The sequence below is a fragment of the Stegostoma tigrinum genome, chromosome 7 (genome assembly GCF_030684315.1).
Source record: "Stegostoma tigrinum isolate sSteTig4 chromosome 7, sSteTig4.hap1, whole genome shotgun sequence".
Lineage (NCBI taxonomy): Eukaryota > Metazoa > Chordata > Chondrichthyes > Orectolobiformes > Stegostomatidae > Stegostoma > Stegostoma tigrinum.
In genome coordinates, this window is record NC_081360.1 from 47,266,083 (window position 1) to 47,293,189 (window position 27,107).

The 27,107-nt window shown below is 41.6% G+C and overlaps 1 protein-coding gene across 10 annotated transcripts in view; it reads left to right on the forward strand.

Annotated features, from left to right (window-relative positions):
* The window catches only part of chn1 (chimerin 1), a 171,758-nt gene that overhangs the window by 41,399 nt on the left and 103,252 nt on the right, over nucleotides 1–27,107 (forward strand). For all 10 annotated transcript variants that reach the window (XM_059647206.1, XM_048535082.2, XM_059647204.1 and 7 more), the window contains one exon: nucleotides 6,070–6,183. In XM_059647206.1, the coding sequence (XP_059503189.1) occupies nucleotides 6,080–6,183 (104 nt within the window). In that variant the 5' untranslated portion in view covers nucleotides 6,070–6,079. The remainder of the gene's footprint in view (nucleotides 1–6,069; nucleotides 6,184–27,107) is intronic.

The window sequence follows — 27,107 nt, forward strand, 5'->3', positions numbered from 1 at the left end:
TAGGCTAGGAAACATGTGAGGAGACACCAATGGAGTGTGGATATGGACATGAAATTGGAATAACTTGGTGGCCAGTTTCTGTGCTAGATTATCTAAGCGATATAACGTAGTTGCTTTGTTCAACTGTGACCTCATTCCTGTACCATTACAGAGTAACTTTAGATTGTCTACTGTGACCCAATACAGAGGCAGTATCAAGTTATTTGGATAGTTTGCACTAATTGACTTATTAATTTTAGAGCCTGGAAGACCTTTTATATTTTAAGTTTGTTTTGTTAAATTTTGCTCATGGGATGTTGGCAGTGCTGACAGTTTTGGTATTTGTTGTCCATCTCTAGTTGCACAGAGGTGGTGGTGAGCCATTGTCTTGAATTGCTAGAGTCCATGTGGTATGGGCATGCACAGTACTGTTAGGAAGGGAGTGTGGGTTTCGTGAAAGCGACAGTATGGTTCTAAGTTATGATATAAGACCTAAAGGTGGGCTTGCAGGTGGTGCTGCTGCCTCTATCTTTTTAGATGATAAAGGTTGCTAGTTTGGAACGAGGCTTGGCAAGTTTCAGGAATGCATCCTGCAGATGGTTCACATTACTGCCACTGCATGGAATCTTGCAGAGGTGACACATGGTTGGAGATCCAGTAAGAACACTGCATCACATCAGGAGGACCTGCTATGTCTTATGCCACTCAAATACTTGACAGACCAATACTGAGCCTTCCCTAGAATCAAGGACACAAGATAGAAGTACTATTCAATTCAAGCTGGCAGCTATATTGTATAATTACAATTAAAAGACCTTTCAATAAGTACACAAATACGAAAGTTTTGGAGGGATATGGGCCAGGAGCAGGCAGGTGGGACTAGGTTAGTTTGGGATTACGTTCGGCATGGACATCAAGGGCCTGTTTCCATGCTGTATGACTCTATAATGGGCAGAGCCCACTGGGGCCTAGGATAATCATTGGATCCCAGACTAGCAGTACATATAATGGGAAAGTTATGGAATGGAGTCATGAGAGCTTGGAATGATGCATGTTAGTCATAAAGGCAAGGCAGGATTACCCAAGGCTATGTGCCAATTAATTAGGCACTAGGAGCCTGGGTTTGCTTGTTGCATTCCCTGTGTGGTCTCTCCTATCTGTCATCTCGCTAATAAGAGAGACCAATCCTGGGGTCTCAGTTACTCACGTACATGAATGACTTGGATGTAGAAACCAAATAAACTTAACAGTTTGCTAATGATACAACACTAAGTGAGAACGTATGATAAGAGTAGGAGATTTAGACGAGTAAAGTGAGTGAATATCAGAGTGAGTGGAATGTGGGGAAGTGAGCAGTTACTCACATATGGTCCGAATAGAGCAATGATTTTTAAAGCTGTGAAACTTTTAAGGTTGAGGTTCAGACGGACTTAGGTGCGGTGTATTTGTAAAAGAAGCATGGCTAGAATGCAGGTGTAGCAAGAAGCTAGAAAGGCATACGGCATGTTGATCTTTTCAGCAATCTTGTTACAATAAAAGCATTGGCAAAGCCACACTTGGTGTACTGTATGTAACTTTGATCTCCAGATCAAAATCATCTGTACCAGAATTTATTGCAGGAATTCATCAGAAGTGCTGTAATCCTAACCATCTTTAACTGCTTCATCAATGGCCTCCTTTTCTTAGGGTCAGACAGTACAAAGCCCTGCATGATTTCGCAACTCCTCAGATACTCTACCAGATCATGTCAATGTGCAGCAAGACTTGGACAATATCTAGGCTTTAACTCACAACATTCTCATGGATTATTAGGGATAGGCTATAAATGCATGGAACAAATTGGGGGGAAAAGATTGAGAGAGGATGTGCTTGCTTTGGTTCTTCAGCAAAGCTTCGTTTGGCTCCTGGGACGAAGGTTTGTCCTAATGGTAGGTGGTTGTCTAAATTCGACCTAAATTTGGATGACTGAGATTGATCTCATTAAAACATGCAAGATTCTTAATAGAGTTAGCAGGGGAGCCCAGAACACGAGGGCAGAATCTCAGGATGTGTGACTGATTTATACAGGACCAAGATAAGGAACAATTTCTTTACTCAAAGTTAGAATCATAGAATCGTTACAGTGGGGGAAGAAGCCATTTGGCCCGTTGAGCCTGCACCAGCTCTCTGAAAAGCATCCCATATTTACACGATGAACACATCTCGCCTACACATCCCTGAGTGCTATGGGGTAATTTATCCTGGTCATTCCACCTAACATGTACATCTTTGGATTGGGGGAAGAAACCGAGCACCAAGAGACACGGGGAGAACATGTGAACTCCATACAGACTGTCATACAAGGCTGGAATCAAACCCAGGTCCTGATGCTGTGAGGCAGCAGTGCTAACCACTGAGCCACCATGCCACCACTAAAGGCTATAACTTGAAATTCTGTACACCAGGTAGTTGTAAATGCTCTGTAGCTGAATGAAATAGACTGATATGGAGATTCTTTTGGGGAATTGAGAGAGATGTGGCTCTGCAAGGAAAGTAGAATTGAGACAGAAGATCACCCATTATCATGAATGGCAGGGCAGACTTCAGGATCAAATGGTTGACAGCTGCTAGTATTATTTTGGCCTCTTAGATCTGGATTCTGTTGAGCACTCGTCCTGGTAAGTAGAGATTGAGCCTTGTCGACAGTGGGCAGACTCTAGGGAGTCAGAATGTGTGCCTCCAAAATGCCCATCTGGCTCCTTCCTGCCTCCTTGACCACTCTGTCTTCTCTCCACCTATCTGCTCCTCTACCCACCTTCCATCATCGCCTCCCCTTCCCCCATTTCTGAAAAAGGGTCCTGACCCGAAACGTTAGCTTTCCTGCTCCTCTGCTGCCTGGCCTGTTATGTTCATCCAGCTGTACACCTTGTTGTCTCAGACTCCAGCATCGGCAGTTCCTACTAATTCAGAGTTGGTCATGCCATTTTGCTGCAAGTTGGATGTTCGTGTATCTTGGTAGCGCGTTTGCTGCTCACAGTAGAAACTACATGGGACAGTCAGGAAGCAAGCAAAACAAAGGTAAGCATGAGAATTTGTGGAAACCTGGTTTTCAACCACTGATGCAATAAACAAACATGTTGAAGTAGACCCCATCTGCATACCACTACAGTACAAAGCCAGAAATAAGACTGCCCGCCGTGACAGATCAGACCATTTAAATTCAGAGCTGGATAGAAAAACAGCATTTCAACAAGGCTACACAGCACCGATTATGTCACCTGGAGGGAGACGAAATGTTTGCTTGAAAACCAGTCAGCTCAGCAAACCAACCAGCAACTTCTAGAGTATATGATACTAGAAATATTAGAAATCCAGAAATGGATAATCCATTCAGCACTTCTGGCTGTAGATGATTGCAAATTCTTCGGTTTTTTTTTCCTTACTGATCATCTGGGTTTTCCCACCATTAAGGATGGAGACATTTGTGAAGCTTTTGTTCCGATTTAGATATTTACTTGCCAACCATTCATAACTGCAGCAATGATGCAGAGCTTTGATTTCATGCTTGTGGAATCGCTTGGTTATGGCTGCAGCATGCTGCTTTGTATTGTATAACGTATGGTAACTTCAGAAGGTAGGTACTTTTTAGGCATGCTTAACTGCTACACCTCATTGAAATAAAGTTGATCTCCTCGTTTCTTGCTAATGGTAACGTAATAGATATGCTTGACCATGAGGTTACAGATTTATGGCTGTAATTCTACTCCTGACAGATGGCATTTAATTTAGATAAATGTGAGGTCCTGCATTTTGGTAAGGCAAATCAGGGCAGGACTTGTGCACGAAATGGTAAAGGAGTGTTGCAGAACAAAGAGACTAAGGGGTGGTGGTTCATAAATAATTGAAAGTGGGGTCACAGATAGACAGGGAGTGAAGAAAGAGTTTGGTACGCTTGTCTTTACTGGTCAGCGCATTGAGTATAGGAGTTAGGAGGTCATGTTGTGGCTGTACATGGCTTGATTAGGCCACTTGTGGAACACTGGGTTCAATTCTGGTCTCCCTGCTGTAGGGCAGATGCTGTGAAACTTGAAAGGGCTCAGAAAAGATTCACAAGGATGTTGCCAGGGTTGGAGGGTTTGAGCTAGAGTGAAAGACTGAATAGATGCTAATTTCCTTGGAACATCGGAGGCTGGGATCTGACCTTTATAGAGGTTTATAAAATCATGAGGGGCATGGATAGGGTAAATAGCCAGATCTTTTTCCTGGGGCCGGAGTATGTAAAACTAGAGGGCGTAGGTTTAAGGCGAGAGGTGAAAGATTTAAGAGGGACCTAAGGGACAATATTTTCACTGTGTGTGGTATGTATATGGCATGATTTGCTAGAGGAGGTGGCGGTAGCTGGTAAAATTATATCATCTAAAAAGCACCTTGATGGGTACATGAATAGGAAAGCTTTAGGGGGTATGGACCAAATGCTGGCAAATGGGACTAATGGGTTTAGGATATCTGGTCAGCATGGGTAAGTTGTGTAGAAGGGTCTGTTTCCGTGCTGTGCATCTCTATAACCCTGTCGATGGCCCGCAGCACTTCATGATCCCATGTTTTGAGCTGCTGGAAAAATCTGAATGTGTCCCATTTAACATGGTGGGAATGTTGCACAACTTAATGGAGGATATCCTCAGTGCAAGGAGGATTTTATCTCCACAAGGACCGTATTGGTGTCAGTCCTACCAAAGCTGTTATGAACAGATGCATCTGTGACTGTTGGATTGATGAACGTAAGGTCAAATAGGCTTTTCTCTCATTGGTTACCCTTACCTCACCACATGAAGCAGGCTTAATCCAACAGATGTCTTTGTGACTGTGACTCTGCAATCTCAGTCAATTGTGATGCTACTGAGCCACTTTGAAGGACTTTAAAATCCAGAAACAAAAGTGCATTCTGCATCCTTGATACTTTGTGCTGCTTCTGTCTGGAGTTCGACGTGGAGGAGTACTGATTCTTTAGCTGAGGGAGGGTGGTAGTGATAATCTTCTGATAAACACAGCTCATACACTAAGACTTCATGGGCTCCAGAGTCAGCTCATACTTGTATGTTGCACCTTCCTGCTGATGGGACAATGCATGTCCACAGAGATAATGGAGAAGCTTAGTATTTCGGCTATGAATTATGATTCAGTGAGTATGACTGTGTTAGGCTGTTGCTTCATTATTCTCTGAGACAACTCTCCCAATTTTGCCTTCAGTTCCCTAGCTGCTAGGAAGGATAACTTTGAAGGTCAACAGACCAGAGTTTTTTTTTCTTATTTCTGATACTTAGATTGTTGGATTACGTATCCATTTCTACTTTTAATCAAGCCTGCTATGGTGGTTTTATACAAATGAGTTACTTGCCAGAGCATTTCACAGACCATTAAGAATAGCCCACATTGCTAAGAGTCTAGCATTGCATACAAGTCAGATTGAGTAAGACAGCAGTTTTGTTTCCTAATGGAAATCGGTGGACTAGATTGAAATTCTATGTTTCCCATTAGTGAGACTTTAAATTCAATTTATTAAAATTTCCATAGCCACCATGGTGGGATTTGATCTTAGTGTCTTGAGCTTTACTCCTGGCCATTGGATTGTTGTCCAGTAACATTTACTACTATGTTGCTATTCCTTTGAAAATGAATAGGTTCCCTGTAAAATTCCTCAGGGCAAACACTCCAGTTTCAGTTGCATGTCATAGATCACTACTCCTAATGTTCAGCTGGCCGTATTTCTAGCATTTGGAATGTGGTCAGTGCAATGGCAAATGGGACGGTTTAAGATCTTGCCTCATTGCCTGTTCATCTGCATGTCCCTGAGACCACAGCTTCTGAAATTATGTTTACATCTATTCATCGTAAGATTTCAGTCTTTAGGCTACTATGACTTTTTTTTTCTGCACTTTCTTTGAATACTGTTCCCTTATTTGCATTAATTTTTCCTGCAGGTGTCTTGGACGAAGACACCTAAAATTGTTTAATTATTAATCCTGATTTGTCTGGCAGAAGACAGCTACATGAATTGCAGGATAATGTAGCTTTAACATTTTATGACAGAATTTCATTATTTTCTATAAACAGGTTTCATGGAATGATTTCACGGGAGGCAGCAGATCAGCTGCTAAGTGTAGCAGAAGGCAGTTATATTATTCGGGAAAGCCAACGTCAGTCTGGTACCTACACCCTGGCACTGCGGTTAGTGGTGATTTTAATAATTAAATGCAGTGTAAAGTGAAGTCTTAATGCATAAACAAAGGCGATGGCAGATTTTGTGTTTTTGTTTGCGATTTACATTCTGACGAGATTATTACCATTTCCTGTATCTTCAATAATGTCAATTGATAAACTGGCTGAATCTTCATAAAAACCAGAAGAATTGCGGATGCTGTAAATAAGCAACAAAAACAAGGTTGCTGGAAAAGTTCAGCGGGTCTGGCAGCATCTGTGAAAGAGAAAACAGTAAGTGTTTCGGGTCTGGTGACCCTTCCTCAGAACTGATGGCTGGGAAGGCGTCGGTTTATATGCAGAAAATATGGAGGTGGGTAGGGTAGGGAGTGAACAATAAGTTAGAGCCCAAAGAGAGAGAAAGACAGACAGTTGGACAGACAAAGAAGTTGCTAACAATCAGGCTGGGAGGGTGAATAGTTGTTAATGGGAACTGTTAGTAACTAACAACAGGGTGGTGTGTGGTGGCAGGCTATGTGATAACAAGGCCTGGTGTGTGGGGTGAGGGGCTGGGACATGGGAGACTTCAGGCCCTAAAATGATTGAACTCAATATTGAGTATGGAGGGCTGTTGGGTCCCCAAGCGGAAAATGAGGTGTTATTCCTCCATCTTGTGTTGGGCTTCACTGGAACAGTGTAGCAAGCCAGAGACAGATGTTGGCCAGGGAGCAAGGTGGTGCATTGAAGTGGTAGGCAACAGGTAATTCAGGGCCTTTTTAGCGAACAGAATGTAGATGTTCTGCGAAGTGGTCGCCAAGTCTATGCTTCATTTCCCCAATGTGGAGGACACCTGCCAAACATACCTTCCAGGTGAAGCAACACTCCACCTGCACTTCCAAGAATCTCGTCTACTGCATTTGCTGCACGATGTGGTCTCCTATACACCTGGGGAAACGAAGCGTAGACTTGGCGACCCCCTTGCAGAACATCTACATTCTGCTCGCTCAAAAGACCCTGAACTACCTGTTGCCTGCCACTTCTTCAATGCACCACCTTGCTCCCCGGCCAACATCTCTGTCTTTGGCTTGCTACAGTGTTCCAGTGAAGCCCAACGCAAGCTGGAGGAATAACACCTCATTTTCCGCTTGGAGACCCAACAGCCCTCCGTACTCAATATTGAGTTCAATAATTTTAGGGCCTAAACTCTCCCATGTCCCAACCCCTCACCCCAGACACCAGGCCTTGTTATCACATAACCTGCCACTACACACCCCCCTGTTGTTAGTTACTATCAGTCCCCATTAACAACTATTCACCCTCCCAGCCTGATTGTTAGCAATTCCTTTGTCTGTCCAACTATCTTTCTCTCTCTCTTTGAGCTCCATCCTAACGTTTACTCCCTACCCCATCCACCTCCCTACTTTCTGCATATAAACTGATGCCTTCCCAGCCATCAGTTCTGAGGAAGGGTCACCGGACCCGAAACGCTTACTCTGTTTTCTCTTTCACAGATGCTGCCAAACCTGCTGAGCTTTTCCAGAAACTTTGTTTTGATGGCTGAATCTTCAGTTTTGTTTAGTGAGCTTAACATTCTACTTTTTCATTATATCCATCCATTTCTTAGCTGTAGTATTCAAATTTTCAGCATGACCTTGAGTTATTATTTTTAATAATCTTCAGAAGTATGACTTGCTGTATTGTTGCACCGTTTTGGATGTTTTGAAGTCAGTCTTAAATATGGAATGATTTTTTTCAAAGTTGTAATAACTCATTTTTGATACAGGTAATTACGCTGATAAAACACAACAAAATGGGAAAGTACATCAAACACAATTGTCCATGTTCTTCCAGTTTCAGATAAGTAGGAACAGATGTATCAGATTTCCTTCAAAGTGAACAAGTACAGTCAGTCTGTTTTTTTTTATTGTCAAACTCCAGTTATTCTTGTACTTTGCAAGGAGACTTCCTAACTGTAATAGTTTTCTAAAGAAACAGAGTGTTGGCTCATTACTAATTAAAGATGCAAACACATAGTATATTTTTACTATGTGTCACTAGTAGGGCTTTAGATTAAATTGCAAGGAACATAAGGTGCTGATGCAGAATTAGGCCATTCGGCTCATCGACTTTGCCATTTGATCACAACTGATCTGTTTCTCAACCTTTTTTCTCTTGTCTGCTCCTCATAACATTTGATCCCTTTACTATTAGAGAAGCTTTCTCTCTCTGTCATAAATACATTTTGGCTTGGCTTTTGCAGCTTTCTGTGGCAATGAATTCCACAGATCTACCACTCTTTGGCTGAAGGAATTCCTCCTCTCAGTTCTAAAAGGTCGATCCTTCACTCTGAGGTTGTGTTCTTTGGTCCCACTCTCTCCAATAAGTGGGAACATTTTCTCCATGTCCAATCCATCAGGCTTTTCAGTATTCTGTAAGTTTCAATGAGATTCCATTCCCCCTCATCCTCCTAAACTCTGAGTGCAAATTGAAAGTCCTCCAACTCCTCATATGACAAGCGCTTCATCACTGGGATCATTCTCGTAAATCTTGCGCACCCCCGTCCAATGCCAACATCTCTTTCCTCAGATCTGGGGCCCAAAACTGCTTATGATATTCCAAGTACAGCAGCAACAGTACATCCTTTGTCTTGCATTCTAACCTTCTCAAAATGAATGCTAACGTTGTGTCTGTCTTTGAAGTGCAGAATAACCTGAAGTGAATCCTCAATTAGAACTCCCACGTACCTTTTTGTGCTTCATATTTCCGAATCCACTCCCTATTTAGAAGATAGTCTATGCCTCTCTTTCAGAGTGCATAACCCCACACTTTTTTCCATATTGTATTCCATCTGTCACTTGTTTACCCACTGTTTTAGCCTGTTCAAGTCCTTCTTGGACAGCTCCCACATCATCATCAACACTATCTCTCCTTTCACCTATATTTGTCATTTGCAAACTTAGCAACAGTGCTGTTCAGTCCTTCGTCCAGATCGTTAATCTATAATGTGAGTAGTTATGGTCCTGACGCTGAACCCTACAGAACTCCGCTTGTCACATGCTGCCATCCTTAAAGACCCCTTTTACCCCCTGTATGCCTTCTTCCAGTCAGCCAATCATCTATCCACATCTGTACCTTGCCCCTAATGCCATGGATTCTTGTCTTATTTAGCAACCTCCTGTGTGGTATCTTGTCAAAGGCCTTCTGGAAAATACAAGTAGATCACATCCACTCGATGTCCTTTGCTTAACTTGTTCATTACCTCCTCAAAGAATTCTAGCAGATTGTCAGACATGACCTCCCCTTGATGAAGCATATTTCATAGCTCAGTAGCAGCAGTTTGTACTATCTACAAGATGGACTGCAGAAATTCACCAAAGATCCTCAGACAGCACCTTCTAAACCCACGACCACTTCCTCCTAGAAGGACAAAGACAGCAGATATATGGGAACACCACCACCTTCAAGTTTCCCCTCCAAGGCACTCACCGTCCTGACTTGGAAATATATATCACCGTTCCTTCATTGTTGCTTGGTCAAAGCCCTGGAATTCCCTCCCTAATAGCATTGTGAGTCAAACCACAGCAGGAGGACTGCAGTGGCTCTAAAAGGCAGTTCACCACCCTCTACTCCAAGGGCAGCTAGGGATGGGCAAGAAATGCTGACCAGCCAGTGATGTCCAATCCCATAAATGAATTGTTTTTCTAGTTGTCCTCTGCTAGTTTTTAAAGGATTCACAATCCTCTGGCTTCCCACTAAATTTCACAACAATGTTTGCTTTTTCTTATGCTTTTATGCTATTACGCTAATCCTGACTTATCTTGTCAGCTATAGTTTCCTCACCCTCCGCTGAGAACGTTTCTTCATCATAAAGATGAATTTCTGCTGTTCTTCCTGAATTAATCTCAGAAACTCTTACCATTGCTGCTGCACCATCTTCCCTTTTTAGGTTGCTCCCTCATGCCTTTGTAGTTTCTCTTACTCAACCTTAATACTGTTACATCTGATTCCAGTTTCTACCTCTTAGAATTCACCTTGCAATTTACCATATTATGGTCATTGCCCCCTAGGGATTCCTTCATCTTAAGGTTGCTAATCAAGTCTACCTCATTACACATCACCAAGGTAGTTGGTGTTTATCACTGTTGAGACATGTAGTTTGGGATGTCAGTCCTGAGGAATTTGCATCGTTGAGGGAGACTGCTGTCTCTGTGCGTGCGTTCGTTCATTTGTTCGTTTGTTGTGGCAAAGTCAAGAGTTATACTAGGTTTTAATCTGGTGACCTTTTCATGGGTGACTATCCATTAACTACGTCAAAGCTGTATTTGTACAGAGTCCTAGAGAGCAAGGAATTGTTCAATCATCCTGGGCAATTCACACAGAATTCAGTTCAAAGGGGCTCCTGACACAAACCATGCATTCTATGTCCTGTCCCAGAAGGGCTACATGTTACACATTAGAACATGTTACATTTTTCAGCAGGCACTTCAACTTTCTTAAATACTACAGTTATTCCTTATTACATCCTTTGGCACACTATTCCATGTACGGGCTGTATTCTGCTTAATAATCAAAATAAAAGTATGAAATTTAACTGTTTCCTTCAAGCTTGGACAATGGCTCTAGTTTGTCTGTCCGAGATATTGGATGTGGTCAAGCTTTCAAAGATCCTTAAAAACCCTAGATACTTGAATAAGGTTACTTCAGTGTCTTACCTTCAATGTAAAAGTTCCAAGGTTCTTCAATCTCTTCCAGTACAGCTGCATTTTTAATCTGTACCTGGATTCATTTACCAAAGTGATCAGAACTCCATATAATACACTAGATGGCGCCAGACTGGTGTTCTATACATATACAGAATGCTTTCCTGATGTGGAGGCGCAGGTGTTGGACTGGGGTGGACAAAATCAGAAATCACGCAGCACCAGGTTATAGAACAGCACAGAGAACAGAGAACATTACAACACAGTACAGGCCCTTCGGCCCTCGATGTTGTGCCGACCTGTCATACCGATCTCAAGCCCATCTAACCTACACTACTCCATGTGCGTCCATATGCTTGTCCAATGACGACTTAAATGTACCTAAAGTTGGCGAATCTACTACCGTTGCAGGCAAAGCGTTCCATTCCCTTACTACTCTGAGTAAAGAAACTACCTCTGACATCTGTCCTATATCTTTCACCCCTCAATTTAAAGCTATGCCCCCTCGTGCTCGCCGTCACCATCCTAGGAGAAAGGCTCTCCCTATCCACCCTATCTAACCCTCTGATTATTTTATATGTATCAATTAAGTCACCCTCAACCTTCTTCTCTCTAACGAAAACAGCCTCCAGTCCCTCAGCCTTTCCTCTTAAGACCTTCCCTCCATACCAGGCAACATCCTAGTAAATCTCCTCTGCACCCTTTCCAAAGCTTCCACATCCTTCTTATAATGCAGTGACCAGAACTGTACACAATACTCCAAGTGCGGCCGCACCAGAGTTTTGTACAGCTTCACCATAACCTCTTGGTTCCGGAACTCGATCCCTCTATTAATAAAAGCTAAAACACCGTAATGCCTTCTTAACAGCCCTGTCAACCTGGGTGGCAACTTTCAAGGATGTGTGTACATGGACACCGAGATCTCTCTGCTCATCTACACTGCTAAGAATCTTACCATTAGCCCTGTACTTTGCCTTCCGGTTACTCCTACCAAAGTGCATTCAAAAAAAAAGTCAAAAAGAAACCTCGATCATTCTGTCCTGAGCGAGAATGTCAACTCAAATCTGTGAATCTGTGGTCTCCAAGGAATGGATCGAGAATGCGATCAGAGATAATGGGAACTGCAGATGCTGAAGAATTCGAGATAACAAAGTGTAGAGTCGGATGAACACAGCCAGCCAAGCAGCATCCTAGGAGCACAAAAGCTGATGTTTCGGGCCTAGACCCTTCATCAGAAAAAGGGGGACGGGGAGAAGATTCTGAAATAAATAAGGAAAGAGGGGGAGGCAGATCGGGGAGAAGATAGTGGACAGGAGGGTATAGGTGGGGAGGTAGGGAGAGGATAGGTCAGTCCGGGGACCACGGACAGGTCAAGAGGGTGGGATGAGGTTAGTAGGTAGGAAATGGAGGTGCAGCTTGAGGTAGGAGGGGGGGATAGGTGAGAGAAAGAACAAGTTAGGGAGGCAGGGACGAGCTGGGCTGGTTTTGGGATGCAGTGGGGGGAGGGGAGATTTTGAAGCTGGTGAAATCCACATTGATACCATTGGGCTGCAGGGTTCCCAAGCGGAATATCGGTTGCTGTTCCTGCAACCTACAGATGGCATCATTATGGCATGGCAGGAGGCCCTGGATGGACATGTCATCTAAGAAATGGGAGAGGGGAGTTAAAATGGTTCTCGACTGGGAGGTGCAGTTGTTTATTGTAAACTGAACGTAGGTGTTCAGCAAAGCAGTCCCCAAGCCTCCGCTTGGGTTCCCCAATGTAGAGGTAGCCACAACGGCTACAGGGGATGCGACGTACGACACTGGCAGATGTGCAGGTGAACATCTGCTTGATGTGGAAAGTCATCTTGGGGCCTGGAGGGTGAGGGAGGTGGTGTGGGGCTAAGTGTAGCACTTCCTGCGGTTGCTCTAAGGAATGGAGGAGGGAGTTAAAATGGTTTGCGACTGGGAGGTTCCACAATTTATTATCATGGATCAAGATTGCAGTGGCTTGTTTCAAATAGGAAGCACGCACCTGAGAAATCAGTGCCCAAAAGAAATAAAAAGCCATCACTGTTTACAAGTAAGGTGTCACTTTGTTTCATCTGTACCATTTAATAAAGAAACCTCAACTGCTTTAAGATAAAGGGCTGAAACAAATGTAGCAAAAATATTATTGACTTAAAGTGAAAGATAGAGCAACAAAATATAACAGTAGCCAGAATCAAGCCATATCCATTGAATTTATTGCTGTTCCACAACCATAGTTGTTTTCTACAGACATTACCAGGCTAAACTGTTGCATAAAATTTACAACAATTCTGTGCACATTATTTTAAAGGACTGTAGCTTTCTAAAACTTTTAAGCACAAAGCCCCACAATCTAACTAGTAATTGTAATTAACTCCAGATGTGCTAGGTCTCCACTAAATGGAATTGCCCTTTATTCACATGCCCTTGAGGCAGCAGTGGATACACCAGAAGGAAAACAAGGCATGGGAATTTGATTTATAAAGCAAAAGGGACAAAATAAAAAAAGTAATTCATTCAGGTTCTTCTTCTGAAATACATATTGACATTTAGTGAAAATAAAGAAGTGCAACATTCAGTTTTCTTCTGCTGAGAAGTGATTTAAGACAGACGTTTCACTTTTCAGTACTATAGCTGTAATGAAAAAGCTAGTAGACTGTACCATGGCACACAGTCAAATAAGCAAAACTTGTCATTCTTACTACAGCTTCCCACTGACAAGAAAAATATTCTCGCAGAAACTACAAATTGATAGTCAGTATTTCTCATGATTTGTTTTGTAAAACAAATCAGCTGCCCAATGTATAGCAAATGTGTTAAACCAGCCATCTTCATTTTTGGACCAGGGGTATTCAAATCTAGGCAAACCAAACACTTTGTTAAAAACTTGCTGGCTCAGATTTTCAAAAGATGAGGAGTATGCCAAGTCAGGAATATCCTGAGATCTGTCTCCATTCAGCAGAAACCTTCCTGCTGTACCTTCAGGAAAATAAACCATCAGCTTCTCGAGGTAGGCCTGGGATGGCAATGGAGGGTGCTCATGCATGTGTTGTGCGCATGCCGGGGGTAGTGAAGCCAGAAATCCTACCTTTATTCCCAGTGGAACGTCAGCCCACTTGGCATTTATGACTTTGAACGCTCAGGCCCTCACCAAGGCCCCCACCTGACCCCTTGATATCTCTAATCTCCTATGCCCTATCCATTCTCAATCATCCACTGTGCGTGAAGAACAAAGCCAATTAACCACATAATAACACTACCAATAGTTTGAAAAGCTCATGAGAAAAACTCAGCCAATCTGAAATACCTTTGAAAAACATTGACAGTTTTATGAGCAAATAAATAAGGCAATCGATCACAAGTAACGAAAGCCTTGTTGAGGAAACCTTCAATTCAATTCCCACCTCTTAATCTTGTTGAAAAAAAGCTTCAAGACGACTGACCAGGTTCTACATGCTTAAAAACATACAAAATAGTCTCCTTGGAGCAGCAAAAACAGAATTCTGCTGAGCTGAATTCATTAGTTATTCTTATAGCTCAGCTAAGAATTCATGTAGACATCATCTGGGAAGAAACTGATATCTGACCAGCTAATCAAACTGCTTAAGCTGATACAGTTGCCAGATGATAACAAGAAAAATACTTGGCTGTGCTCTAAGAGTAGCATTATCTGATCTTTCTCGGAAGTTTTCCAATATTGTCCAAACACACAGGTATCAAGAACATACTATAGTTTTCTCTACCTGTCTTCCATTGCTTGTTTTTGACAACTTTGAGAAGGTAAGAGCGATGTTTTTCAAAGGGAATGCTGAATATCTACTTTTGCTTGATTCCTGTCCTGAGACAAAGGTTTCCTTATGGTTCATGACTTTTTCACATATTGTAAAGCACTTCTCCTAACAAAACAGGCTTGACTTAATCAAAATTACAGGACGATTTTAAATGCTTCCACCCACAATAGAACTTGTCAGGGCAAGAATGCTGCATGTAGGCATGCATCTGCATTCTTTTCTCATAATGCAGCAGACGCTTTGAAAATAGTGGGCTCGATCTGATTCTAAGATCTTTCACCAGCACCCAACTCAAGAGAGGCGAGAAAACACAGATCCTTGTGTCTGTCAGCATCAACGCAATAGGTTTGGAAACCATTATGCAATCTGAACCCACTTCCATTGTTACCACAAAACTTTCAATTTAATTGAAGCCAGCATTAGTTAACCAGTGTCACTCAGAACTTTATTCCTGTAATTAATACACATTGAAAATTCTTTGACCATGCATCTAATTAGGAATGCCAGCAAAGAAACAAATCCTATTCCTCCTCATAGTTGCCCTCATCATTGAGATATCCCAATGCTCCTTCCTAATGAAATTATGTATAGCAAGTCTGAATATTTCATCCTGTTTACCAACTGCCAATATATTGCATTAACAAACAAGTTCAGAAATGCTGTTAAATCTAAAATAAAGAAAATAGAGAAAATATACAGCAGGCATAAGTCTAAAATCAAAACCTTAATATTTCAGTTAGAAATGTATTCAAAACCTTAAGGATGTTAAGAGATTCAATCATAAAATGTCAAACATTACTTTTTCAGAAGCTGACAGATCTCTGCTTATTTCCAGCATTTTTGCTTTTGTATTAGATAGATTAAAAAAAAGCTTTATAAGCAGTGTTACTCTGCATTTAGATACATAAACACAAAGTCCACAAATAAAAATGAAGAAATAAGAAAGTAGATTACACATAATTTTCTGGTTTTGCCCCCAGTGCTTCCACTGCTGCCATGTTGTGAACCATGATGCCACGGGGATATTCAGACCATGCTGTCGGTTTATCATCAACGATTATGATATGCTGCAGTTTTGGAACATTAATTAAGATTTCCTGTGAAACAGAAATGGGAAAGAATGAAAGGTCCATCCAGCAAGTTTATTTGAAAACACAAGCTTCAAGAGCTGCAACCGTTATTCAGGTGAAGGACTGAGGCTCAGAAAGCTTGTGTTTTCAAGTAAACCTGTTGAACTATAATCTGGTGTCATGTGATTTCTGACAATCCTTTTCTGACGTTTGAGCTGCATTCCTTTGCCTATTCAGCTTAAGATCCTTGTCTTCCATACATCCGAGGTATATTGGAAGTTTCAGCTATCTCCATGCATACATCTATATCCCTCTGATGCCATGCTTGTAAAATTTAGTGTAGTGCAATTATTTGTCATCTGCCTTAATTGCTTGACTTGAAGTTCACACATTAAATAAATTTCTCAACTATTCAACCCGGACCCCTATTCTGTTCAGCCCTTTTCCGCTCAATTTGCGTAGTATTTGTTGTTTGAAGTACTTGACAGCTTAGTATCGTGTACAATGAAAGAAAGATTCTGTTTCCATACTATGTTGTGCACATGCGGAGATGGATTTTGGAGAACACTAGGGTGGAGAAAGATCCCCAAGACAGAGTTTATTCCAAAGGTGGACACAGATTATAGTGTGGTCAGAAATGATTAGGGAAAGTGGGTAAGATGGGGTAAAACAAAGTGATTAGAGGTGGTCTTTTCTGTGATTGAGATAATTGATTAGGCTATGTGAGATGGTGAGGTTGATGGGGAGATTATTAACATAGTTAGGATGGGAGCATTTTATGCAGCCAGTTAGAGGAGGATACCAAATTAAAGAGGGCAAGATCAGTTGAGCTGGAAATTAAAATCACTGGCAATGAGTGCACTGTTTCATTGGAGAGACTCAAGGAGGGAAGGAAAGAAATATTTTGGTTAGAAATGTGTGCATGTTGATAACCTAATATTTTAATGAGAGTTGAGAGGCCTGACTGAGCAGAATTTAATTTTCCACCAAAGCCTTAACATCAATACTATGATCCAGGATATTTTCTAATCAACCTGTTTAGAGGTGCTATTACATACCTCTGGAGCAGATAGGACATGAATCCAGGCTTCCTGGCTCAGAGGTAGGGGCACTGCTATTGTGGCCCAAGAGTTCCTTGAATGTCATGCTTCATAACAAAGAAGCGAATGGCTAGAATCAGGTTTGTGACTGAATGTAATTTAAAGAGAATTGTGGACTGGTGATTGTTAATCCTGTAACAGATTCCAAGAAGGTAATGTGAACATAACTTTAAATATCACTCCACGACATAAGTAATACAGCAGCTTTGTTCCAATAGATACTACAGTCACTGTTAGCTGGATGGAGTTCAAAACAAACAGCTAAAGAATGGAGAATAAGAGAAACCTCGGTAATTTTGTACAAAGTTTAGGATGGTTTAAATAGTTAAATCGGTGAGACTTGAATCTCAATTTCTACGGGGGAAAATCACATTAAACCATATATATTCAACATTTGTTGTGGAAGCATGCAAATATGATTAGTTTTGGGGTTTGAAATAGCAAGAGCAGTGAAACTGTTGGTTCAATAAGTATTTTTTTAAAAATTGAAACAGAAGTGCGTAATATTTGCTTGGTTTTTTTCCTTATTAAAACGTATTCTATAGAATGTAGTTTTAAAATACTGCTAGAAAAAAAATGGTTAAAAAGGTAAAGTTGTCATTGTCCTACCAAACTATAGGACTAAAAATGGCTGGTGATGGTCATGGTTTAAGCTGAGGGTCACCATGGTACGCTTACAGGAGAGATTGAGAAGGAGAGTCTTTCATTGTAACCTCAGCTGGTGCAGAACTGAACCTAGACCATTTGTATCACAAACCAATTATTTAGAAAATTGACACCTTTCCCCCATAGGTTACGATAACCTAAATAGTGTGAGGTGCTGACGAGCATGTTACTAAATGAAGCAAAATCTGTGTTTTTTTTTGTTGTTGAGAATGTTATGTCAAAGTATGAGCTAAATTGCATGTTATAGCATTTATGGTATGTATCCCTCAAATACTTTCGCTGCTGTGATATGATTAAAAACTGATAATCAGAATCTTTTTATTTTGCCATTCAATGCAAAGTTACTTAAATCCGCAGCAATCCATTTTTGTGGTCAAAGCCATATGTACTTAAATAAGACACGTTTACTTTTTTTAGTCATATTAGGATTTACAATTAATAGCTACTGCCACCTTCTTCCTCTTTTATGCCTAGTAGTTCATGAGTCAGTATGCTTCTTCTGCATTAATTTTTATTTCATTATTTGGTAATGGAATATGCATGTTGTTGGCTAGGCTAGCCTTTATTGTTCATCCCTAATTACCCAGAAAAAGGCGGTGGAGAGCTGCCTTCATGAACTGCTGTAGTTCTTATAATGTAAAAGTGTACAACAACAGTGCACATCTGGTTGTAGCTTCTGAGAGTTGTTTTGAGTTGTTTTGTGGACAGTTCTTAAGATTAGTTTGGAACCCCTTATCAGGAATCAGCAGCATTATCGTTCCAGTGGGGATGGAATAAGTACACTACTCTCATCTCACATGAGTATGACCAATATGACCCACAAAGAGGCTAGAACTTTAGGGCCTGATTGACTGACTGTGTAGCAGTCTGAAATGGGGCTTTAACTCATCAGCTGCCAACTCTGAAGTGGTTGCTGCCATTGAACTAGACTTCCACAATTAATAACGGTGGATGGATAAAACTAACCAGATTACATCTGGATGAATGAGGTATGGTGTATCTGGTCTCAAATGCTAATAAAATGAAGAAAAACACAAGCAGTGTGCTGTCATCCTGTATTGTAGAAGTGGTGCTTTTGAGAAATTTATTATAACTTTTTTAGAAATGATGCAGCAAATCTATGGTGTTGTCAGGGCCGTGAGGTGTTTTCAAAGCCCATCTCGCATGAAAAAGGGCCACGCAAATACAGTTGTGTAGCCACGATATGTGAGACTTTTTTTTCATCTAAATTGCCTCCATGTTCTATATTGTCAATATTTTATATTTATTATCTTGCAGATTTTAGTTCCACTATATTAAGTTTGGTCATATTTTTTGTTTTATTCTGTCACTTTTCTAACAATTATCTGTCTTTTCTACTGTTATCACTTTAGTTTTTGGCTGGATTGGAACAATCTTTTTGATCTTGCCAATTTTGAAAACGAAAATCTCAAACTACAAGCTTCGTCTTGTCTCTCGATCATTACATCAGATAATCATTGTCATTAAATTAATTTGTCGCCATTATTGTTTTAATAATGTTTCAACATGTGGGTACTTGATAAAGAGTAAAAATAGTTCACTAAATGTTTCCAGACTGGAGTAATTTCTTTTTGAGATATGGTGACTCATGAGGGCAATATGCTGCAAATTCAGCTCCGTTATTGCCAGACTCGTCACAAAAGTTAAAGATTTTTTTCAACCATGCACAGCTCCCCAGTTTACCTGACATTCTGATCCTGAACAAGAATTGCTATTTATTGTAAGTAATGCCTGTAGCCACAGGTTAACACTTCTAAACTATTGGTGTAAAATACAACTAATTGAAACTGTAATGCCCTTATAAACATTCCCCTTTCACACAGACAGGATAACTGGGTTATGGACAGAGGGGGAAAAACAGGAAAGACAATTCAGTAGTCTTTGTCCCAGATATTATTATTAAAATGATCCTTATGACTTTTTTGCTGGCCAGCATATTGCTCCAATTGTCTTTCTTCAGTTTCTTCCACTGGTTGGTGAGAGATACAAGGCACTACTGCAACTGAAAAATAAAAGCTATTTTATCAGTTAAAAGTGACTATGCGTATCAACTGTAGCAGAAAACATTAAACTTTTCTCTTCAGGTTTACGGTGAGTTTTGACTGCAGAGAAGGTGGAGACTGCTCCTGAGATGGAGGGAAGCTGAACACTTTTTGGCTGTGATAATGGGAACTGCAGATGCTGGAGAATCCAAGATAATAAAATGTGAGGCTGGATGAACACAGCAGGCCCAGCAGCATCTCAGGAGCACAAAAGCTGACGTTTTGGGCCTAGACCCTTCATCAGAGAGGGGGATGGGGAGAGGGAACTGGAATAATTAGGGAGAGAGGGGGAGGCAGACTGAAGATGGAGAGAAAAGAAGATAGATGGAGAGGAGAGTATAGGTGGGGAGGTAGGGAGGGGATAGGTCAGTCCAGGGAAGACGGACAGGTCAAGGAGGTGGGATGAGGTTAGTAGGTAGGAGATGGAGGTGCGGCTTGGGGTGGGAGGAAGGGATGGGTGAGAGGAAGAACAGGTTAGGGAGGCAGAGACAGGTTGGACTGGTTTTGGGATGCAGTGGGTGGAGGGGAAGAGCTGGGCTGGTTGTGTGGTGCAGTGGGGGGAGGGGACGAACTGGGCTGGTTTTGGGATGTGGTGGGGGAAGGCGATATTTTGAAGCTGGTGAAGTCCACATTGATACCATTGGGCTGCAGGGTTCCCAAGCGGAATATGAGTTGCTGTTCCTGCAACCTTCGGGTGGCATCATTGTGGCACTGCAGGAGGCCCATGATGGACATGTCATCTAAAGAATGGGAGGGGGAGTGGAAATGGTTTGTGACTGGGAGGTGCAGTTGTTTATTGTGAACCGAGCAGCGGTGTTCTGCAAAGCGGTCCCCAATCCTCCTTTTTGGCTGTCTGTCTGGTTGTGTGTCTCTCTCTCTCTCTCTCTCTCTCTCTGTCAGTTACTTGAGAATCAATCACACAGTTGTTCACAGACTCAAAGGTCTCTGTCATTGGTTTATGGATTAGCAAGCAGTCAATCAACTTCCTGTTGAGAGCAACAGTTGCATCTGTACAACCCTGGCTCCCAGATCATCTGTGATTTTGCAATTGCTGCTTGTTCAAGTAGCTGTTTACATGGGTGTCAGGTCACTTGCTTTTCAAAACTGTAGTCATTTTTCCAAATTCTTTTAGGAACAGCAGTTTGTCATTTCAGTCCCCATTATTTTAAAACAAAAATTAAAAAAACAAGGTTTTTACATGAAGATCTTATGGATTGTAAAATTAACAAAACATTTTTATAAATCACATTTAAATTCTGATCAGAGCATCAGCTTAAAGGGAAATCGTTCCCAAGGCAGCAAAACATAAAAAAGGGGACCTTTGCTAGTGTGTGCCTGTAATGAAGATCGATGAATGAGGTGTATTGAAATTGTGTTCCCATTTAGATTTATTTTCTGGTTATTTGAATAAATGTTTTGCCTCCAAACTGAACTCCGGTAACAATGGGTATAAAGTCAGTATGAAGAGATTCCCATCACATCTGGTGTATCTGGGTCTGGAGGAATATGACATACTCCAAGGACTTGTTTTTAACTTTATAATTGCATAGGTTTTGAGTTAAAACTCTAATACCTAAACTGAGAAAAAAATTTTCATTCTGCAGTGATAATGTTCTTCACCTTGACAAGAATGAAGTTATTTTTTAAACAAAACTTTATTAAAGTAATTTATTAAGAGTACAATCAATATTTTAACCAACATCAACAATAAATGTTCCATTCAAAGTTCACAAATATTCAACTATTTTTATAGAAATTGTATGAGCAGATGCTTTTTAAATCATAATGGTGTCTATCTATTTCCTTTAATTGGTTAAAAGTTTATAATTCAATTATTTCATCGAACAGATAGCATTGATAAAAGATCTAATACTTAGTAAAAGGCATTCTTTATACATTTTTAGACATACATAATCTGTTCACTAGGTTAAAATGTGTCTTCAGTTGGCAGCATGTCATGTTGTCTAATATTCACTGTCTATAAAACCAGTGTTTCAGTCATTTATTTACACTGCAATTAAAGTGACAGTTGTTTTTAATTCTACAAATGGATATGAGGGGGTGGCTGCCTATTCACTCTTGAAAAGTTGTTGAACCTAAATGTCATGCGCCTTTTGTTTCAAAAAAAATTCTGCAGTGCAGCATAACTGCGTACTTTTGAAACATTGTGAGGATAAAACTACTTTGGGTAGGAAACTTCTCATTGTAACAAAGCTAAAGTCTTTAACATTTTCATTTGTGTTTTATGTTATCACTTTTCTGCTTCCACCACACCCCTTGCATTTCAACATCACTTAAACATTTCAGCTGAATTCTTGGGCTTAGGTTTTTTGTCTCCGCAATGGATGGCTCAAGTTAATACATTTCACAGCTAGCTGCAAGAGAAACCTTCCTGAAAGTTGGGGTCTTCATTCCATAGTGGGGCTGGGCTAGGCAAGTACGAGACGAATTCAAGGCTGGCCTCCCTCTGATGCAGATGGGAGGCATCCCCAAGGGCTTCCAAGTGTTGAGGACGATTGTGTTTAATGGGTTCACCTTGATTCTGTGTAACTTTGACCCATATACTTATATTTCAGCATCTCTTGGTTCCCTGCATACCTTACATTCTTCACAATGTACTGACTCCCATAACCCATGCCCCCATCACCTTTTGGGGCTCCTTATAGCCCCCATGCCAGACCATGACAAGGTACCCACCAAATGTATTTTCCAAGGCAATTCACCCAGTATCTGCCATCAGCACTGTTCTTGAGTCATGTTAAGATAAAATGAAATGAATTGCTAAATGTTTGCTATAGCCTTCATTATATTAAAAGCTGCGCTCAATCATTAAAAGCCCATTCAAAACTTAAGTCCCTTCAAGCCATTAATCCCATATATGAAAGACTTCTATTTGTAATCCCACATCAAGGAGGGATAATCCTCTAAAGATTATTTCAAACTGTCAAACTGTGAAGATCAGTCATTCTGTTGTGACAATGAAAGGTTGTGGAAAGCAGCCAAGCATTAATATGGGTATAATGATAGCCCTAAGGGTGATGACAGCAAGCAGCTATTAGTTGCTGATCATTATTTTGATAACCTTTTGCTGAAATGGGTAAGCTTATTTTGCAGTTTTTTACAGGCCTGGTGATTTAAATAATTTCTTAGTTTAACAGTTCTAAAGACCTGCTCCCTTCCAGAACATTCAGGTTTACAGATTTTTTAAAAACAAATACTCCCACATGGAGGGTTAAAGCTGTTCCTACAGAGAGTGCTGTCTGTTTGCATTCAACTGAGTTCAGGAATTTTTGTTTTGCAAAAATATATTCTATTCATTAAGGAAATCTTTATGGACATATACAGGTATTAAAGCGGTTTAGTTCAAACATTTTTTCCACAGAGAGAAGAAATCAAACATTGGGGTTTAACTTTGTCGATTAGATGCAACTAATCCAAAGGCATTTCTTAATTATGCTACATATATTAGGAAGTATTTACATGCATCCGAGTCATCAGGAAGGACCGATAACTTTATGTACCTCCATTTTACTTTCTAAGAAAGACCTTACATGGTGGTTTTTCCCCACTGCACTTGGCGGCAGTTACCTTGGCTTTAGTGTGCCCCTCAGCACATAGCCTTGGACCTTGGAATGTGCCAGTCCAAGTTGGGATCAACTCTTTCAACTGGAAGACCAGCAAGTTTTTGCCAGGCCAAAGAGCATCATTCACCAAGTAAGTGGTGATGTTTGTCTCTGTGTGCATGCCAGAGAACAGACTGTAGAGCATGGAGTCCTGCATCACAGAGCTGCTCTCAGGATGAACATTAACAAAAACCACTGCATCTGTCTCCCGACTTACTTTGCGTCGGCACGTTCAGGAAGATGTGTAACAGTCTCATTCACCTGCAACCACTTCAAGGGCAGTGTGCAGTGGTGCAGAGAATCCAGGCATTCATGTAGGATTTCAAACGTAGTGCCCTTCTCCCCAACTGACAAGCAGTGTCTTGGTGCTTGCTGGAAAGTTCTGGTGATGAGAATTTTGTCAAATGACAGAAGTTGCTGGAAAAACTCAGCAGGTCTAGCAGCATCTGTGAAGGAAAAAAAAATCAGAGTTAATCTTTCGGGTCCGCTGATCCTTCCGCTGAAGTACGAGGAAGGATCACCGGACTGGAAACAGTAACTCTTTTTTTCACAGATGCTGCCAGACCTGCTGAGTTTTTCCAGCAACTTCTCTTTTGTTCCTGATTTACAGTATCCATTGTTCTTTTGGTTTTTGCTTTGCCAAATCTCTCTGGTAATCTGCACAGGAACCACCCGAGGTGATCAACCCTCCCCTTTTCCCAAAGGGTCTTAGGGATTCTATGTGTTGCCTGCTAGACTTGTGGTCAAGGGTATCGCAAATTTCTCCACAAGAGATCGGTGATATGGGATGCTCCAACTAGTTGGAGCATTCAGTGGCAATCAGAACATATCATCCTTCACAACATTGGGGCCAAGTGGAACCTCAGTAAACAGTGAAATTTGGTGTTTGCGTAGCGAGAGTTAACGCAGCGCTTAATGCAGCCATGCACCAAGATGGCCATCAAGATGAGGGTGGCATTGTACCCACTTCACCCCACTTTGTCCAATGTTCTATACTTGGTGTCCCTTTGGACCTAGTCCATCTTTGACTACCAAATGAAACAGAAGATGGCTGGAGTGACTGCAGCAACGCAGGCTTAGCGAATAGACTTGGGTCACCTATAACAACAGCAAGAATACCTCACACATGATGACCAGGTTTGTACCCACAATGGAGGAGGAACAGTGCTCCCATCTGCCCAGTTTCTGTCTCATCCCGGGATGCAGTCCTCCCATGTTTTGGGGCATGCCCCAGCCTGTCCACACCAAATACTCGGGGCCTTCAGGTTATCTGGCCTGGTGAAGGAGGTAAAGGATCGGTCGGCCCAGCTCCAAAGGACCAGGCCTCACTCACTCCTTCCTTGATTTACCTTGGCTCCTAAGTCCAGTTCTAACTGGTTGCAGATGCTCATGAGTCTGTGCACTGACTCTGGATCTGAGCTGAAAGCAAGAAGGGTCATGCCCTCTCCCTTTCCCTTAATGGGGTATTGAAATATGTTGGAAGTGGGGGTAGGACGTCCATATCTGGTTCCAGGATTCTCCATAGCTCAGCAAGAATCTGAGTCTTGATACATAATGTTTTTACTCTTTGCCGCACTTGGAGTATTGTGTACAGTTCTGGTCACCGCATTATAAGAAGGATGTGGAAGCTTTGGAAAGGGTGCAGAGGAGATTTACTAAGATGTTGCCTGGTATGGAGGGAAGGCCTTACGAGGAAAGGCTGAGGGACTTGAAGCTGTTTTCGTTAGAGAGAAGAAGGTTGAGAGGTGACTTAATTGAAACATATAAAATAATCAGAGGGTTAGATAGGGTGGATAGGGAGAGCCTTTTTCCTAGGATGGTGATGGCGAGCACGAGGGCGCATAGCTTGAAATTGAGGGGTGAAAGATATAGGACAGATGTCAGAGGTAGTTTCTTTACTCAGAGTAGTAAGGGAATGGGACGCTTTCCCTGCACCGGTAGTAGATTCGCCAACTGTAGGTACATTTAAGTCGTCATTGGACAAGCATATGGACGTACATGGAATAGTGTAGATTAGATGGGCTTGAGATCGGTATGACAGTTGGGCACAACATCAAGGGCCGAAGGGCCTGTACTGTGCTGTTATGTTCTATGTACACTTATGGCTTACAAATTGTGCACGGTGGCACCGTGGTTAGCACTGCTGCCACACCGCGCCAGGAATCTGGTTTGATTCCACCCCGGGCGACTGTCTATATGGAGTTTACACATTCTTCCCGTGTCTGCGTGGGTTTCCTCTGGGTGCTCTGATTTTCTCCCACAGTCCAAAGAGGTGTAGGCTAGGTTACTAAATTGCCTGTAGTGTTCAGGGATGTGTAGATTAGGTGGTTATAGGGGGATGGGTCTGGGTGGGATGCTATAAGGGTCAGCGTGGACTTGTTGGGCCGAAGGGCCTGTTTCCACAGCTGAAAACCCCAACCTCTTGATGGATGCCCAGTTTGAGTTGCTAGATTTGTTCAAAATCAATTCCGTTTAATCCAGAACAAAAACAAAGTTGCTGGAAAAGCTCCATCAGGTTTGGCAGCATCTGTGAAGGGGAAAGCAGAGTTAACATTTCGGGTCTGGTGACCGTTCCTTAGTTCTGAGGAAGCGTTGCTGGACCTGAAACGTTAACGTTGTTTTCTCTTTCACAGATGCTGCCAGGCCTGATGAGCTTTTCTAGCAACTTTGTTTTGGTCTTGATTTACAGCACCCGCAGTTCTTTCGGTTTCCATGTAATCTGGTGATAGTTCTATTCTGCTGCTAGCCCTACCGGAAAATATTGACATTGATTACTATGTTCTGTGGTACTCCAAATGTTTCGGTGCATCATTTGAAATCAAATAGTGTAATTTGTACAAGTATTAATCGTCGATTGTCATCATCTGTACTCAAGCTTTCAAATGTTTGTACAGTTTTGGATTACTTATTACTTTGATTAGACCCTCGGCATGCGACTTGCACCCACCATGTTATTCCAATTGTTTGATTTTTCTCCAGCACCACCTTATTTCCAATCTTTTGTAATTATCTCGCTGCCTCATTTAAACGGATTACAGGTCAGCCCTTGCTTCTTATGTAGCTGCCAAATCTTTTTTCTCACAGTCTGACACTTTTGATAACCAGCAGAGATTCATTATTGGACATTCCGTTTCACGCCATTTGTATGATCTTTTGATCTCTGTCTATAAATTCTACATCTGTGTGCTTCTCTCTCTCACTTCACCTGACAAAGGGGCTACTCTCTGAAAGCTTGTGATTTCAGCTAAACCTGTTGGACTACAATGTGATGTCATCCGAGTTCTGACTTAGCCCCCTCTACAAAGGAAGTTATTCAGTTTAATAGTTCACAGACCCCGGCGTGGTTCATGTGAAGCCCAGCACAGCGGCTCACTTCTACAACTGGTGCCAGTGTAGCACAAACTGAAATCAGTTCCACCCAAACCAATCTTTGAGCCACACATTTAACTTTTTGACTTTACCTATTTGAGTTTGCCTGTGGTTCATGCGTTATTCAGAGATTGTGTATCTTTTGGAAATTCTGCTTTTTAAGTTAGCTGTTCTCAGTTTTAAAATCTTTCAGAAAAACCTTCATTCTAGTCCTACCAATGCGGACTATACCTACTGTACTGTTCCCCTCCCTCTCCCTGTTCATTTTCAGCCCTGAAGGAAGAACCTTGAACCTGGCACTGGGCAGGCAACATAGTCGTCAGGACTCTTGCTCATGACTGAAGGGGACAGTATCTATCCATGTACCTAAACTGTCCCCCCTCAGTTGTGCTCCTATTTCATCCCCCTTCTAAAATGGTTATCTGGTTCTCCGTACCAAGGTGCTGTAATTAGTTTGCTCACTTTTCTCTGCAGTCTCTACACTTATCTGAGATAACAAGGTGTGGAGCTGGATGAACATACCAGGCCAAGCAGCATCAGAGGAGCAGGAAGGCTTGCTT